This window comes from Macrosteles quadrilineatus, unplaced genomic scaffold (genome assembly GCF_028750875.1).
Source record: "Macrosteles quadrilineatus isolate MER2022 unplaced genomic scaffold, UCM_ALF_1.0 Scaffold_4__1_contigs__length_99947679, whole genome shotgun sequence".
NCBI lineage: Eukaryota > Metazoa > Arthropoda > Insecta > Hemiptera > Cicadellidae > Macrosteles > Macrosteles quadrilineatus.
Genome location: NW_026542597.1, coordinates 11,879,271 through 11,896,689, shown reverse-complemented (window position 1 = coordinate 11,896,689; position 17,419 = coordinate 11,879,271). Strand labels below are relative to the sequence as shown.

Below are 17,419 nucleotides of genomic sequence, written 5' to 3'. Positions count from 1 at the left end.
CGTTTTTCGTTAAACTGTTGTCTGGCCTATTTGGCCATTGTGTATTGATGAACTCTTTCTCATCATTAATTTCTTTGATTATTGATAGAAGTAAGATTTCCATTACCATTTTGAGGCTGTCACCAGTTTTAGTGTGTAAATTAACTAAGTTGAATTGAACCGCTCACAGAGATGTAACTGTGATGTAATTTTCAATTTTCTGATTTATAACTGACCGAAACTGAAAGGATAACTTATTAGAATTGTGAAATCAATTTATACTTATTGTGATAGTCTTAATAAACAGTCCTTGCTTAAGTTTTAGAACAAATGGATAGCAGCTAGCTTACTGGTTGAAAAATTCCAGGTAGTACACACAGAAATCACTCAATATTGTGCACCCTGTGAGACTTTGTAAAATGTAGGCAAGTCCCACAAGAGATAAAGTGTTATGTGTTTTCTGTTTCTTCTGTCTATACTGCAAGCTAGCTAGCTCTCATAATAAATATCAGAATCCCTAGTTATTGTGATTGCTGATCCGCTCACAGTAAAGATTTGTTGTGTTCAGTAGGAGATGCAGAACCTACCAAGGTAGAGACTCCGCTCAAGAACCTCAGCCCTAGACACCAGGTGTTCCTGGAACTGGTCCAGACAGAGTTCAACTATGTCAACACCCTCAAAACTATCATGACGGTAAGTCTACTTCAGATTGGTAACATTAGTTCAGTAAGATAAGCTTATAACAACGTAATAGGGATGGTCAAGTCTCAAAATTTCGGGAAATTTTCGGGAAATTTTTAATCTCGTTACACGAGACGAGATTACTTTTTGGCCGAGATTTTTATCGAGACAAGAATAAAGAAAAAAAAAAAAAAAAAAAATTAAAAACGCCTGCAGAAAGTCAATGCAATACCCGCAATACAGGAGCGTGTTGTAGTTGCGTTTCCTTTTCGAAGGCGTTCTTATTTAATTAATTCTTTTAATGTAAATATTACTTTAATTCTTTTAATGTGAATATTACTTTAATAACATTTGAGAAGTTTTGTTAAGTGTAAGCAGTGTGAGGAATGTTTTATTACTATAAAAAAAGTCAAAACAAGTAACTATTTTATAAAAATTAATATTGCTTTTATTTTATGATTTATTTTATTTTAGGATAAGTTGAACTCTATCCTAACTGATTTCACCATGTTTCCTAATCGTAGGCATTTTTAATAAGTTAGGCGTGATTAATAAAAAAATGTTATGCTGATGTTATTTAATGAAAGATTTAAATATTCTTGCCTATTATCATTATTTTAGTATTTAAACAGTCATCTAACAATGTTACAAAATCAGGTAAAAATTTCGAACGTGCATTTCCCGTTGTGTATGAGAAGAGAAATCTCGTCTCGAAATTTTATGAGAAATAAAAAATCTCGTCACGTCTCGTCTCGAACTAAAAATCCAATCTCGTCCATCCCTACAACGTAAATAAACATAGAACCTAAGTATTGTATTGTTTGGTCGTTAGTTGTTAGTTAGTGGTCACAATATTTACATAATTACATTTAAGCCAACAAGAATGTGTTGATAATGAACAACAATCAATAATACCAATGCTGTTAAATATTCTCAATATTGAAGTTTTTTGTGAGAAAATTGTACTTCTGATATTTTTGACTCCTCCGCTCATGAGGTACTTTATCCCTACAAAGAATGTATTTAACACTAATACCGAAACCCCTGTCTGACAGGCCCACGGGAATTTTCAAAAATGCATATTGGCAACACTGTTTACTTGGTAGATTCCATTCCCCCAATACCTTCCCCCCCTTTTCCTCCCCTACCTATTGATATATCGTTTGTTCATTTTGCATGGGTGCCGTGACCTTGACAGGTCGTCTGTTCATAACATGTCCGTCTCAGAAGCCCAACGTTAGTGTATTTTAAAGCGGGGTCTCACAGACCGAGGGTTTCGGTTTGTGTTTTTCTAAGCAAAGTCCATTATTTTTCAAATGGGGTCTCACAGACCGGGTATTTCGGTTAACGTCAGCCTATGTGGGGTTTCGGTATTAGTGTTAAAATGGTTAAATCTGTGTCTAACTAACAATGAATTGAGACTGATGTGTTGTTGACAGCTGTACAAGGAACCACTGGAACAGATGTGTGAGACGCCCGACCAGCTGTTGAGTCCTACAGAGGTGAAGATCATCTTTGGCCATCTGCCGCCCATCTATGAGACTCACTGTCGCATGCTGGAGCAACTACGTCATGCTGCTAGTCACTGGACGGAGGACACGAGCATCGGCAACATCATACTCAACTTTGTAAGTTGTAACAGGAGTTGGCTAACTGTAATAGGCATATAAGGCTTGTCACGACAAATTGTCAATACTGTTCCTCTAACCTAACTCCTTCACTAAGTTATACAGTACGAGTACAGTATGGTTGTATAGAAGCGTTTTGGATGCAGCTAAACCCATAGATCATATTAACTACAAACAATTTATTTTCCTTCAAAGCTTTACTCTTTTACTTAGCTCCAAAACTAAACACTAATCCCTATGATTCAACTTATTGTAGAATATGTCATAATATGTCTTAATATTTATTAGTCACTCAACAAATACAACAGACATTGTTGAGTTTAATGGTCTAACTGAATAACTAAACATATAAAGAACTTTTTGACTGAAAGCCCCTTTTGACCAAAACTTCTCCAATCAACACTTAATGTAAGGGCCTTTGCCAAATTACATGTCACCAGTACTCGCCTAACCTTTCCTTGGTTCATTGGGTACCCTGACCTGGCTGACTGTCCCTTTTCCCAACCTCAGATAGGTAGTCTAAAACGCTTCCAGCAGGCCTCCTAGCTTGTAAAGACTAACCTTCATTGCATATATACAACTGTGCTAATGTCAAATCATATCGCAATATTGAACTACAGTAGACACACTATTCACAAGTAGATTAACCACCATCGCAAAAAAAATCAAAAATATACTATACACATTAAATGTACCTTATACGGTAACGATCAAGGTGTTAAGTGTGAAAATTTCCAACATCTCACAGGCAGACATCTTCACCGACCACCGATGAGTTACATCCTTTCCAACAGCACAGCAGATTCAATTAGTTACATTTTGTGTGTATATTAATACTAGGCCTTTACATAGGCTCCTCAATATCATTTGCTTCCTAAATATATGCATGTAAAACAAAGTTACAAGGTATATACAGTAGAACCCCTCATATCCGGCCTTGGTTTTACCGGTCCTCTGTTTATCCGGCCCCTTCCAGGAAGCCAATATCAAAATTTTTTCTCACAGCTTACAGACGTTTAGATGCAGCCACTAGTCTTTGTGACTGCTCAAGTCATAAAATAAATTGTTCTCATTATTTATCTGTTTGTTTATACATTTATTTGCTGAGTCACTATACTCAGTTGAGCTAGTAGGCCTAACCTCTGATCAGTTGGTTGATTATTTCCAAAGTGGGGTTAGTACAGTACAATACGAGTACATTAATTTTTGTATTTCACAAAATGGTTAAGAATGTTGAGTAGAAATGCATGTACCATTTAAGTCCTAATGATCTTTAAGTACAATTTATTGTAATTTTTACCTCCATTTAATAGGTTTTGTTACCTGGAATCATAATATTTGTACATTCATTACTTAATGACTATAACCTACAAATATTTTTTTTCTTTTTACAAACATGTTTATTTTTCTAAAAATGATCCCAGAACAGAATGAAATTATACTTTTGATTGCATATATTGATTGATTACCTATATATTAGGTATGAATTATCATTTTCATAGTAGGTTGGTTTATCCGGCCAAATCGTTATCCGGTCAGGGGCTTGGTCCCGTGGTGGCCGGATATGAGGGGTTCTACTGTACATTACATTTTTAATTGTTTCCTTATTAACTATATGTGTATTAGTATTAGTTATTTCCCGGGATTTTGAGGTTAGGTTTGCGTTATCCGCAATCTTGATTATCCAATATCACTCAGCCACTCATTGTCGTGGATGGGAGTCTACTTTACAGCCCTAAAGCAACTTGTTTGTCTGCAGTCGGGAGACCTAGTGAAGGCGTACCCTCCGTACGTCAACTTCTACGAGACCACCAGAGAGATGTTGCTGAGATGTGACCAGACCATGCCCAGGTTCCACGCCTTCCTCAAGATAGGCCAGACCAAGCCAGAGTGTGGCCGGCAGAGTCTACTGGATCTGCTGATACGACCAGTGCAGCGACTGCCCAGCATCAACCTGCTGCTCAATGGTAAACATAAATTAGTGAACTAGAAGAAATAATTGTGTGATTGTATGGTGTTAGACTGGTATTTGAGCTTGATTTCTATAACTTGAGGTGCTAGAGGTAGAGTCTAGATTGTTCAACCTAACCAGCTGCTGGAAAATTGGATACAGTAGACTCCCTCTAATCCGGACTCCTCGGGACCGAGGCCAGTAAGTTATAATAAGTAATTTTCAAAGAAACACTCTTATATATATTATTACAGAGGAATTAAAACGTTAAAATTATAATTAAATATTAAGTTTGCTCACGTTTAAGAACAAAGACACAACAGAGCAAATGCCGTACTGTCACTAGCCAGAGCCAGTCGTCTACTGACAAAACAAAAGCCGTGACGCAACAGTGCAAAGAAAACGAAGTCAAAAGAAAGACTATTTATCCAGAGGTACCAGTTTAATTATTTATTGTTTATTCCATACCTAGTTTAAAATATATTTTAGTATTTTATTTACATAATAAATTATAAACAAAAGAAATATCTGATATAGTGTACAGATCTGTATCTTGTTCTTTTATTTTCCTGTGTCCTTTTTGTCATTCAGTAACAAAACAAAACAACACTTCTGATCGTCTGGTTCGGCATTGTATGGTCACCATTTAATTTTTTTTAAGTATCAAGTATCAGCAAGTCTACAAAGAGGTTAGGCCTAAATATTTTATAATTTTATGAAAGTTTTTATCAGTAAAATTATGTTTTTCTTAAGTTAGATTGAGTTTCAAAAAAGATATTTCTAAGATCTAATACAATATTTACAAGACACAAACTACCATGAATTCTTTGGAAATTATCTGTAACAGTTTTATATTTTTGAATAAAGAAAATATATCTTTTTGTCTCTACTTCCTTGTTTCGTTACTTGCATTTTGTCAGCAATTGGAACAATCGGGTGGTGTAATAGGGGTGGGGGAGGGGGAGGGTCTATGACCTTGAGTGTCCCCGGGCCTGGCTCTGGTTGTGTAAGAGGGGCGGGGAGGGAAGGGGGAGGGTCTGTAACCTTGAGTGTCCCCGGGCCCGGCTGTGAGAGTGATTCATGGTTTTTTGTTTACATTCTACTACCCTTCCCCCTTCCTTCCGAGAAAAAGACCCTACAGTTTCAAAAACATCGACTTACAGTATAAAAACATTGAGTTGTGTTGCTAATTAGGACACTATAATGTCTCTGCTGTCTGCTTATGTTGCCAAATTAGCATTTAACTTTCTTTTCTCTTGATTTAATATAATTTTCTATATATTAAGAGTTCCTTTTCAGGTACCTAATAATTGTGATATTGTTTGACTTGAGTTTATGGATTTTTAATTCTTTTCATTTATTAGCTAAAATCAGTTGTTTTAGGATTTTAATCTCTTGCAATACCGTAGGTCTATAACTGTGTATGACATGATATATGCAATTTTTACAGTCTTTACTATAACTAACTATACCATAAACAATGTATGTGTGTTATTTACTGTTTTAGAGTTTTTAAAGTGAATTAGTTTACACACAATCTTTTCTTCAATGAGTTCTCCACTTGTCATGTTGCTTAGTCTATTACTATTTTAGGCCCTATAAAAAATAATTCCTATGTAAAGCTGTAGGCCTAGTAATGCCAATAATAAATAATTCTTTATTTATGATGATGTAACTAATAATGCTATTGTAAGTGTGAGGTTTTTATACTTAGGAGGTTAGGAGGCAGGGAATGAATGATTCATATTGCTAGGTGGAAACATAGAATTTTTATTTTCTTCTTGCTTGCAGTCTTTAAGCCAGTCCACAGGCCCTAAACTTGAGATAAGGTTAATTGATTTGTTTATGATCCTTTTATATTAAGTTCCATTACAAACTTGTTGTAATATAGCTGTTTAGATATTTCAACAGTTATGAAAATGGGAAAGAATGGCTTGATAAAAAAAATTATTTTCTTCTTTCTTGCAGTTGAGGCAACTCCTAAGCTGTAAATAAGTTATGAACATGAAATAATATACATAAATACAACCGTTTTTCATATGTTATTTTTAAGTAATATTATAAACACAGATAGGAGTTAAAAAAAGAAAAAAAATCTGGTAATTAATAATTTTTGGCCCGACCCGATTTTGGCCCGAAACCCGAGGATCAAAATTATTGGCCCGACCCGACCCGACCCGAACCAAAAAAGTCTGACCCGCAGACCCCTACCAAAAACTCGTTAAAACGCACCATTTAAATGCATACTGTATACAGTATTTGATCTAAATTTAAGTAGAGCATTGTATTTAGCCACGTGATCACTCTCAAATCTTCCCCACAAGAACAGTCGTTTCAGTTCTGCCCACTTCCTGCCAATCTAGTCCAGTTAAACTGATGTGCTGATAAAAATTGTCTGGTTAAAGAGATGTCAATTGTGCCGATCTTAGTCCGGTTAAAAGGTGTCCGGATAAGAGGGAGTCTACTGTAAGTGAAAAGAGGTTGTCTGCCTCTTTTAAACTTGCATTTGCCTAACTATATCGCTTGTCCAGCTATAAGATCTAGTCATGTCACAGAATCCAGTGCACAAAAGGATACGACCCGATGTACCAATTAAATTGTGTACATGTAAGTTACTTTGTTGAAAATATACTTGACTGTATTGAATTAGATGTGATAAAAGAAGTTACACATTCTTAATGTTTGTTGGCAGACATATTGAAACATACAAACAAAAGCAACCCAGACCACAGTGCCTTGCAAGCAGCAGCCGCGTCTATTCGTGAGGTCACCACTCATATCAACGAGGACAAGAGACGCACGGAAGGCCAGATGGTTATGTTTGACATCTTCAACGACATTGAAAACTGTCCGGTGAGTACACTGTAGCTTTTTATCTGTTTGATCTTTGACACAGAAATTGTGTGTTTTAAATTTGAAGTTGGACTCTCCTTTAATTTTATTTTTATTGCTTTACATCCGGTAACATTTCTCTTAACTGCCTACATGAGATTCCTTTTCAGATAACCTTAAAGGAGAGTTAAAATCAACTACTGAATCATGTAAAATACCTTGGAAAAACCCCCACAAAACATACAAAGATTTTTTTTATTAGTTTAAAATAGAAACCACAATTTGGAAAAAACTCTAAACCCCAATTTTTTAAATCAATCACTTTACCCCACAGATTTTTAAGATGACCTCACCCCAACCCCAACCCCCCCCCCCCCCTAGGACCACAATTCCTTGGCCTCCTGTTTCCTCAGCAGGAAACTGTCCTCCAACACAAAAACCAACAGCTACACACAAAACTGACCCCCTTATCAAGTGCAAATGCCAACTTTAAAAAACAGCCTTCTGTAGGCCAGCACACCAAGTTACTGGTTAACAACACTTTCAGCTACTCACACACCATTGCCAATCTCTTCCTCTTCACAATATTTGATAAATTAAAAAAGCTGCATATATCACAGGTTTAGCTTTGCAATAATTTGTTGGTATCACTGAAGCTGTGCAAAGTGAATGTGTACAAATGCCTGTATCAATTAACTGTACTGTTGAATGATATTTGTCTCTTCTATACTATAGAACAACAGTACACATTATTTTACTCTTGAAAATATATTACTATTTAATTTCCTATGTGGTTCACAATAAAACTAGACCGGCTCATATACATTTTTATTTTATTACAGTGATAATGACAGCATTTTCCAGATTCTTAGAAAATGGTTGTTTAAACAACGTATGAAACTCATTGTGGATTTACTGACCTCTTTTTTCCCACAATAGACGGTTTATCCATAGTCATTTAAAAAGTATTAGTTGTGAATTGTTCTACTTACTGACATGGTAAACAAAGGTTGATACATACATATCCTCTCCTGTTCCGGTTATCTCCGGGTCTGGGTGACAAAGGTTGATGAAGTGAAAAAATAACCTGAATGTTACTGATTTTGCAGCCCCACCTAGTGTCGTCCCATCGCAGTTTCATCACACGTTGTGACATCACGGAGCTCAGTGATGGTCTCAGCGGACGCGGCGATGCACTTGCGTTCTTCCTCTTCTCTGACATAGTGGAGGTGAAGTAGTCAGTTTGGCTTTAGATAGAACATTATGTTAAGTTTTACAATTTGTATGTGTTTCTATATTCATAATAAGTTAATTCTTCAGTACTGGTAGTGAATGTGTTAGTCAGCAACATAGCTTTCTTATAAGATAAGCCTGAGTATAGTTATCCCAAATAATGTTCATTTAAGACTTGTTATCAATTTTTTTATTTCTTGTTCCTAGGTATGTAAAAAGCGTTCAAAAGCTTTCAACTCCCTCAAGAGTCCAAACACAGCCAAGTTGAATGGCCAAGACAAGACTCGCCCGGCTTCCTTCAAACACGTCCGACTGATGCCTCTCTCCCACATCAAGATGGTTATTGACATCACGGAGACTGAAGGTGATTGATTTACGATGGTTGTTTCAATTTACGATAGTTTTTTGATCTTAGAGATATATAGCGCAATGGTGGTTGGAAAATCGTTTCCTTTCTCTTACCTACCTACAATTTTAAAATACCTATTTTATGTTTTTCTAGGTACTAAAGTTGAACTTTACTTGTTCGTATTTGTTATTTCACAAAATGTTAATAATAATTTGTCAGTAGATCATGATCATTAGTGACAGCTTCAAACTGGTTTTCTAGAAGATATTAGCTTGCCAAAGTGTCAGCAGTTGAGTTTGCTTACCTTTGCATAAACCAATTAATACTGTCCAAATGCACAGCTAAAAATGTAATCTTTTTTTGTCTTATCAGCTTTGCCAATCCAATGAGAAACACATCTTTGGTTCTGTAATAGTCAGAGAAGTAATCTATTGTTGAAGGGTTTGAGCATTGAACTTCAGATGGCGAAGTCGACAATCGACATACCATTAATGTGGACCAGTTGTAGCCAATTTTTTACCAATCAAGAAAACTGTTGAATAAGCTGTTGAATAAGAGTGAGCTGAAGTCTAAATTAAATGTTCTCTTATTTTTTGTTACTTTAATTTGCATATATGATGTAAGAGATGATATAGATTATTTTACAAGTTATAAATGTCAACAGGGGGTGTTGTCACTTCAGTTAGAAGATTTCAAAATAAATCTATAGTTGAAAAAGTTGACATCGGCCCTATCTGTATGTTAGCTCAATTCACTCGACTACGCAGTTTTAACATCGGAATGGCATTTCTACTTCTCTCATTGGGCATATGGACTGTCCTACAGTGTTTTATAGTTTTGAAACTATTTGTTTCAATAACCTAATCACCTGTCTGATTAAGAGCTCTGTTCATAACAGTGAAGATAGCTCTTACTATATTCATAGCCTTAATTTTCTTCCCAGATTGTCACAACAAGTTTGCGTTGGTGGTGAAAAGTAACCAAGAGTTGAGAGAGAAGCGATACTCTTTCAGAATCACAGACGAGGGGACGGACAAGATGACGTTTCTGCGGACGTTGTGCCGTCAAATGGCCAACACACTTTGTAGGCCGGACGCGGTAAGACTCATTCAAGCCTATGTGTGGTAGCTTTTAGAACTGTTCAAAACTTCCTTGTGATTTCCAAATATCCTGTAAGTTTTTAGGCCATTATCGTCAATATTATTGCAGTGAGACAGGAACTCAATGGTTCTGTATTTTAACTGAATATGAGGAAGAATGGGTGTGGAAATTGAGTGATAACCCTGTTATTATTGACTAAGATTAGCTTTAGAAATAAGACCATTTTGTTAGAAGCCCAATGATCTAAAGCAGCTGACTCCAGTTTTGAACCTTCATAAAGCTATTGACTTTTTCAGGAGCAAACAGGCTATGTTCGGAAATAGACTAGCACCACAACCCTGTTTCTCAGTCCTACAAAGAGTTTCCCTTTTACCTAAAGGTTTTTCCATTTAACAACATTGAGTTTTTTGAGCTTTCTGGATAGGCTTCCACGGTCACTAATTGTAGATTTGAGTTCCCATAGGGTGTTGACCTTGTAATAAACAACGCAACAATACTGATGTTTCTACCTTGATTCTTGCTACGACAACTGTGCTGAAAATCATTGATTAAAAGCTACTAGAATTCTCTCAGGATTAAACCGGCAAGCATTATCACTGCATCGTTAAGCTATCTAACCATTCAGCTATTGTAAGTTAACCACAGCTAACTAAAATTGACTTTACATTTTGGTATTATTTATTTAATCTTTTACAGGAAAACTTCTTGGCCTCTTTGAATCAAGAGGAATTGGACATAGACACAAGTGATATTGGTGTGGGAACACTAAAAAGTAAAGCGGCAAAGTAAGTGTTTTATCACTAGTACCAACCTGAATTGTAAGAAATAAAAACATAGTTGCCGAGACGGTAAAATATTTAACGTTACTCTCTTGAGATTATTTTGTATCTTGTTTTTGTTAGATTTTCTTGTACTGTTTTTTATCTCCTGTCTTGTTTTTGTAGATTTGCGTCAAGGACTCGTATAAAGGTGGGACGAGCGTTCAGCTTCAACAAGACCCCTAACAAGCTGAAGAGGGCGATGAGCACAATGATGAGTCCGTTTGGCAGCACTAGTAACTTGACACCTGCCTCACAGTTAGCTCAGATGCGGCTGGCTAGTTGTAACAACCTCAATGTGAGTGGAATACTTTGTTTACCCTTTTTTTAACTGGGAATGCACGGACTAATATATTCTGTATATAATATGTTGATCATCGAAACAGGATTGCACTTGATTCAGGATTTTTTCCATCGTCATCAACCTCATGGCGTCAGGAGTGACATTTCTGCAACCACCGGAAATATCAGTGGTATGATATCTCCGCGATTTTGAAAGCTGTTCACGATAGTTCCGAACCCAGGAGAATAATGATATCTCCATGATCACAGGAGATCTTCACACTGGTGCCGTGACCTCGAGCCATGTTCAAGATGGCGCCATGACTGCAGAAGATTTTCTCAATGGTGTCATGATCACATAGATGACCCTGGGTTTCAAAACCATCGTGAAAATCTCCTGCCATTGCCAAGATATGATTCGTCACCCACAATACCAGCGACATCTTCCACAATTTGGGAGACGTCATCATTGTCACTTGCCACGTGGCAAAATCGCTGACGTTAAAAAATCCCAAATTTAATGTCATCTTTCCCGATGATCGGTAATGTGTTTTTCCTGAAAGTTTCACAAAATTTCATCCATCTCTACTACAAATACAAAAATTAATACTTTAATGAGTAAGTTAAATCATTGAACTATGTTTTATGTTTTACAACTACAAATGGTTCTAATAGACCTCACTACCACTGGTCTATTTCAGTACAGTAGAACATCATTAACTCAACACCCGGTAACTCAACCATCAACAGCTGACTGGGCGCACGCAAAAATAAGCAACTTTTCTGGAACATGTAGTGTTAATTTTAATTAAATTTATAATACTTGACATTTATTTGAAGATTATTACTCAATGTGTCAAAATAGTCTGTTATGTATTCATCTATAAAAACACATTAAAATTTTTAATGTTCTGGATAACTCTACAACCCAGAGTCCACAAACAAACATGACAATCTCTGGGTCCACAAATAATCAAGTTAGTGAGGTTTTACTGTATATCAAAGTAAGTTCTCAATTACAGTCAGTGTCAAGTGTAGTATGTACTTGTGTTTCAGGAGCTAGGATCAGCCACACCCCCTCCCCCTGCCGCTCCTCCTCTCTCAGTGCAGCCAACCCGACGAAACAAACACCCTTCTCTGTCTGTCGCGTCCCTGCGGCGCTTATGACACATCTATTGACCCACATTTTTGTAAGTATATTCTTTGTTTTCTGTTTGGCAATTTTTCAGCCTAATTTTTCAGCCTAGTACAACTATTTTGACTTAAGGTAAATTAACTTAATTTCTAATTAATTCTTAGTGAGTCGGTGGCTCAGTTGGTAGCGTCGCGGACTTCAGGCCCAAGGCAGCGATGTCGTGGGTTCGGATCCTGGTCACTGCCGAAAACATTTTATCAGTACAGTTCACCTTTGTACTGTACCGGCTCACTCCTTGCTTTGCTGTAAACGATCCACGGCGGTTAGTCTATGTGGACGGGCAAATGCAAGGTTTAAAGAGGCCGCCAACCTCTTTAAAAAAAAAAAATTATTTAAAATACTTAGCGTAGGAAAAGTCCTTTGTAACTTAATTAAAACCAAAATTTCTAGCTTTAAGTTAGCCAGGATGGTTTAGCAGATCTTTCAATTATAATATGTGTTCCAAACAACTCCGATTACAAAGCTCAAAACAGTTGAAAATCAATTAGGAAGATACATTATTTACAAAACAATTTTAAAAGTTAGTGAATGTATTATACAGGGTGTTTTTAAAAGAATGCCGGGATTTTAAACGGTCGTTGCGCGCGGACTATTGAAGATAATTAAACGATTTAAATGTCAAATTAAAGGGAAAAGAACAAAGTTTTTTTCTCATCCTTTGATACAATTCGGAATGATTTAATTATATTCAGAATTTCATATATCTTATATCAGGTTCAAGTTTCTTTATCATCAAGAAGATTTTAATTTAGTTTAATTTAGCAATGGTATTAACTCTGCGAACCACAGATTACGATTTGTGCCTTCTGTTGCGCCGTAAACGTCCTACTGGCAACTGGCGTCAAGCGTATGAGTCAGAATAGTGGCCTACCACCGCGCACCTGTTTTGCGCATGCCAATGTCAAAAATTCCTCCCTTGCTACACATGAAACAAAACTTAGTTATTTTAGCTTCAATTTGACGTATAAAACGTTTAGTTACCTTGAACCCCAAGCAATTGTTATTTAAAATCCCGGCATTCTTAAAAAACACCCTGTATTATGCCTCAATAGAAATTATAATGATTGTCTATTGATTCAAAATCCAACTGAATCTTCAAAATTGGCTCGTTGAAAATGTTGGGACTTAAACCTGTTTTTCTCTCAACATTTGAATAGTTTTTAAAGGAATCTTGCAATATTATCACAGACATTGCAAAGTTTACACTTACAAACATTCATGATGATTCTACAATTTGCATAGTAGGTTTGTGTTAAAGAGATTAATGCAGACATTTCCCATCTTGTCCGTTTATAACAATCACTCAAATACATCGACCTTCACTAAATGTGTCGTTACAATACATTGTTTGTTTCAGAAAGTGTGGGTTAGTCTCGGAATGTACATATGTATATTGGTCCGGCCGTCCTAGTTCTTGCTACTTCCACTATCTAGATCTGATCTAGTTCAAGGACAATACAACAATTAGGTGCTGTGTTTAACCGTTCCTGCCGATTGAGTGCTTTCTCGGTGCTTCTCTAAGAAGTTTATCGCAATACATGTTATTGTAAATAGTAGTTTAAAGTTGAAGAGTCCAGAAGTACGGAATGCAGTATTATAGTTGATAGGTGTCGATTTTCTGTCTAAAGTAAGGTTTGTGAGTTTTTGTTGTAAAAGTGGATACGTCCTGAGATTTAATGAAAAAGATTAACAGGTATTTGGATAGGAGTTGACTGGAAAAAAGTGCAAAACTAGTCTCCATTAAAACAACTTGATATTTAAACTACATAACTGTAGTTTTCATATTGATAATGTTTATGGTCATAATTCTTACAACTGCAGTCATTTTTTAGTTTTTTTATGTTTTTCAACCACTTTTACCTAAGGCATATGTTTTGTTTTCTGTTTGCAATGCAATTACAAATTAGTATTTCAATCTACCTCATTTATGTATGTTTCAAAGTATTTTTAACTTCTGGATGTTTTCAACTTTGACTAATATCTAGAATCTGAAACTTAGATGATGTTCTTTATTATGGTGTTATACAAGTTTGTGGTTTAATTTTTTTTACAACTTACAAAGGTGTTTGTATACAAAAATATATATTATTCAAAACTGTTTATCTGTTCAAGTTAATTTACCAAGTTCGTTAATTTTTTGTCCAATTGCTGAATAAAAAAGATTTTTTTGGTAATAATGATTTTAACAGTTTTGTCTATGTTTAGTTAGTTACTGCTCATAAATGATTGAAGACGGAAATCAAATTTCTGGAAAGAAATTTCTCAAGTATAGCCTTTAAGTAACCCAACATAGCCTAACTGATTAAAAATTAATTTCAAACTTATGGTGAAATTGCAAAGCCATTTTTAAAAAGTGTGAAAATAAAAACAATTCTTTTGAGTATTTTACACTGTAAGAATTCTTACTGAATTTTATTTAATTTAATAACCTTCCCTTTTGTTCAGGATATCTTTTATTTACCCTTCATAATTATTCACCATTTAACTATAAGATAGACCTCTGCGTAAGTCTCCTTTATTGCTTAGTGAAAAAGTAAATTTATAGGACCTCTGTTAGGCTATGATGGTTTATTTATAAAAGGCTATTTTTTTACAATTTGATTTCTTTTCTCATATTATTTCAATGAGTTTTATTTCTTCAGTTTCATTTTTAAAAGCCTACAGCAAAGCCCTAATCACAATATGAAGGCAAATAAGTCTAGTACTAAAACGGACAATATAAAACACAGTATTTTCTGTACTGTATCCAAAGCTATGTTGCTAGGTATAGTTTTTTACATAATATGCAACATAATTGACAATGTATATAAAATGCTACGGTTTTTAGTTTCTTAGTTGTGTAAATATTTAAGAACAACCCTTGCTCTCTTTTTAGCGAATTTACCATTCAGGGAAAATCAGCTATTTCTAATTATTTGAGTACAGTTATAGACTGTTATTACTGTATATTTTAATGACAATTGTTGTATTTTTAACCTTTTAACTGTGTATAGTAGTTTTAATAAGCTCTCTACTTCTTAATCAAGTAAGAATTATAAAAAATGTTATATATTACAAACCTGTTATTGAAAGTATATGTAGGTATATACTTTGACCACAAGTTGCTCTATGTTGAATATAATTTACTTATTATACCGGTAAAGATATTCTTGTTAATTTTAAGTCAAGTTTCTAGCTTTTTATGATAAAGGGGTTAGTCATTTTGTTTACAAATAATGTTAATGTGATTTCTATTTTTAAATTAGATTTGAGAGAAACTGAAACATCTTTTAGTATTCAGGTTATTTTCAATGTTTTTTTAGGTACTCTTGTGTTTTATTAACTACATTAGGTTAGGTTAGGTTAAGTAACCAAATTTTTAAATTAAAGTAATTGTATTTTTTATGTTTAAATAACCTAACCTAACCTATCCTGGTGTCGTGGGTATAACAGATAAAACCGGGTGTGTTCGGTGTAACAGAAAGTTACCTTTTTTTATCACATTTTTCAAATGGTTTTATAACAATACAATTTGATTATTCATTGAAATTAATTTGTGCACATTGTATTATGATTTATTTGTAACTTTTAACCCTTTGAGTGCCAACGTCCGGGGAACCGGACGTTTTTAAAACGAGCCAAAAGTGCCGACGTCCGGCCGACCGGACGTTTTTAGAACGAGCCAAAAGTGCCAACGTCCGGCTGACCGGACGTTTCGTAATGATCGAACAGTTGTCATAACAACCGAATGGATACTCGGATTCTTTTAACCCATATATTAACATTGAGTCGAAAGTTACTAGATGCGATACATCGATTTTCGTTGGTCGAAATATCGAAAATTCGATTTTTACGAAATTTTAACCTAAAAATCGCCAGATCGCGCTCGGCATTTTTAGCGCGACCTTCGGGAAAAATCATCGGCATTTTTTTAGCGTTACTTTTATTTCTCGCCTGGCACTCTAAGGGTTAACAGTTGAAATTTAAAATATTAAAGGTTTCTTAAGATTTAAATATAGATGGAATTAGATTTAAAATTCTTAGATTTTACCACGAACACTACAAAAGACCCGGTGTGGATCATAAACATAAACAAATGATGTTTTTAATTAAACAAAACGATATGTTAATTAATGCTATTAGTATAGGGGTTTTGTTTACTTTCGGGCCAAAAACGTCATTTGTTTATGTTTATGACTACATAGGTATGCTATTCCCGTTATATGCTGACGTCACCCAGATTGAAAACACCATTTCACCATTAAAAAAATAATAAAAACAATAACAATCAAATCAAAACAAATATAATTGTATGGTAATACAATCAGGTGATCATTTGTTTGCAATCTGGGTGACGTCAGCATATGACGGGAATAGCACACCTATATATTTTCCTTCCACCATGATCCATTCCGGTTTTTTTCTAGTATTTGTGGATTTTACCTATTTGTATATTGAAAACTAAATTATATATTTACAATGGGTTGAGATTAATAGTTTAAGAAGAGATTAAAATTAATTATTACTTTAAACCTTAATTACTGGCAAAAACAAAATCTCAATATGTGTACATTTTAATTCTTACATTTTTTGTACCCACCAATTTTTCTACATAGCCTACTTTTTCAATTTGAAGGCAGTTTGTTAACAGGATATTTGTGTTTTCTTTACCCACCTAACTAAAACTTTAAACATACATAATTTTCTATTGATGTTTACATGGTAAAAAAGTATACTCTGTTATCTAAGTCACATATAGCAGCCTATCAAGGCCCACCTTCGAAGCCAACATTTCGCTTATAAAATAAAACTTTGTTGGAATATCAAGCTTTCATTTATTTGCACTCTAGATACATTTTCATTTCATTAAATTAAGTCTTGTACCTTTAGTTGTATTTGAAATAATTTTCAGTTTCCAACAGGGCATATTTAAACGTCACATTTTCATATTGATGAAAAAATAAGTCAGCCTTTGTGATGTAGATTTAGCTCTCTATGTGTTGTATTGTCTTTAACCTAATTTAGTATTTTTGGATTTTCTCTAACCGATGAATTTCTAGCAGCGATATTCAACTAGGGGTAAATTTGATTTGTGTGATACACATTGTATTTTATTTGTAGGATCACCATATTGTATTTTCTTTTGTAAAATAAATTTACATCAATTAAGTCTTATTTTTTTAATATGTCCCTTATGAAACATCTATATATATAAAAGGCAAAGCCCTCACTGACTGACTGACTGACTGACTGACTGACTGACTCACTCACTCACTCATCACTAATTCTCCCACTTCCCATTTACCTAGGGGGCTGAAATTTGGTACACTGATTCTTTAGGCATTAAATAGAAAAACTGAGTGGTTTTTATTCTGATCGGACTCTCGGGCT

General features: G+C 34.9%; 1 protein-coding gene across 4 annotated transcripts in view; it reads left to right on the top strand.

The window, feature by feature from the left end:
- The window catches only part of LOC128991909 (protein ECT2-like), a 36,447-nt gene extending 19,250 nt beyond the window's left edge, over positions 1–17,197 (top strand). For 3 of the 4 annotated variants that reach the window (XM_054415188.1, XM_054415187.1, XM_054415184.1), the window contains 11 exons: positions 548–672; positions 2,100–2,288; positions 4,048–4,255; positions 6,932–7,092; positions 8,181–8,300; positions 8,512–8,668; positions 9,597–9,751; positions 10,451–10,539; positions 10,699–10,870; positions 11,911–12,044; positions 13,407–17,197. In XM_054415188.1, coding sequence (XP_054271163.1) covers positions 548–672; positions 2,100–2,288; positions 4,048–4,255; positions 6,932–7,092; positions 8,181–8,300; positions 8,512–8,668; positions 9,597–9,751; positions 10,451–10,539; positions 10,699–10,870; positions 11,911–12,021 — 1,487 coding nt within the window. In that variant the 3' untranslated portion in view covers positions 12,022–12,044; positions 13,407–17,197. The remainder of the gene's footprint in view (positions 1–547; positions 673–2,099; positions 2,289–4,047; positions 4,256–6,931; positions 7,093–8,180; positions 8,301–8,511; positions 8,669–9,596; positions 9,752–10,450; positions 10,540–10,698; positions 10,871–11,910; positions 12,045–13,406) is intronic. The other variant, XM_054415186.1, reaches the window with a different exon arrangement.
- The last annotated feature ends 222 nt before the right edge of the window (positions 17,198–17,419 follow it).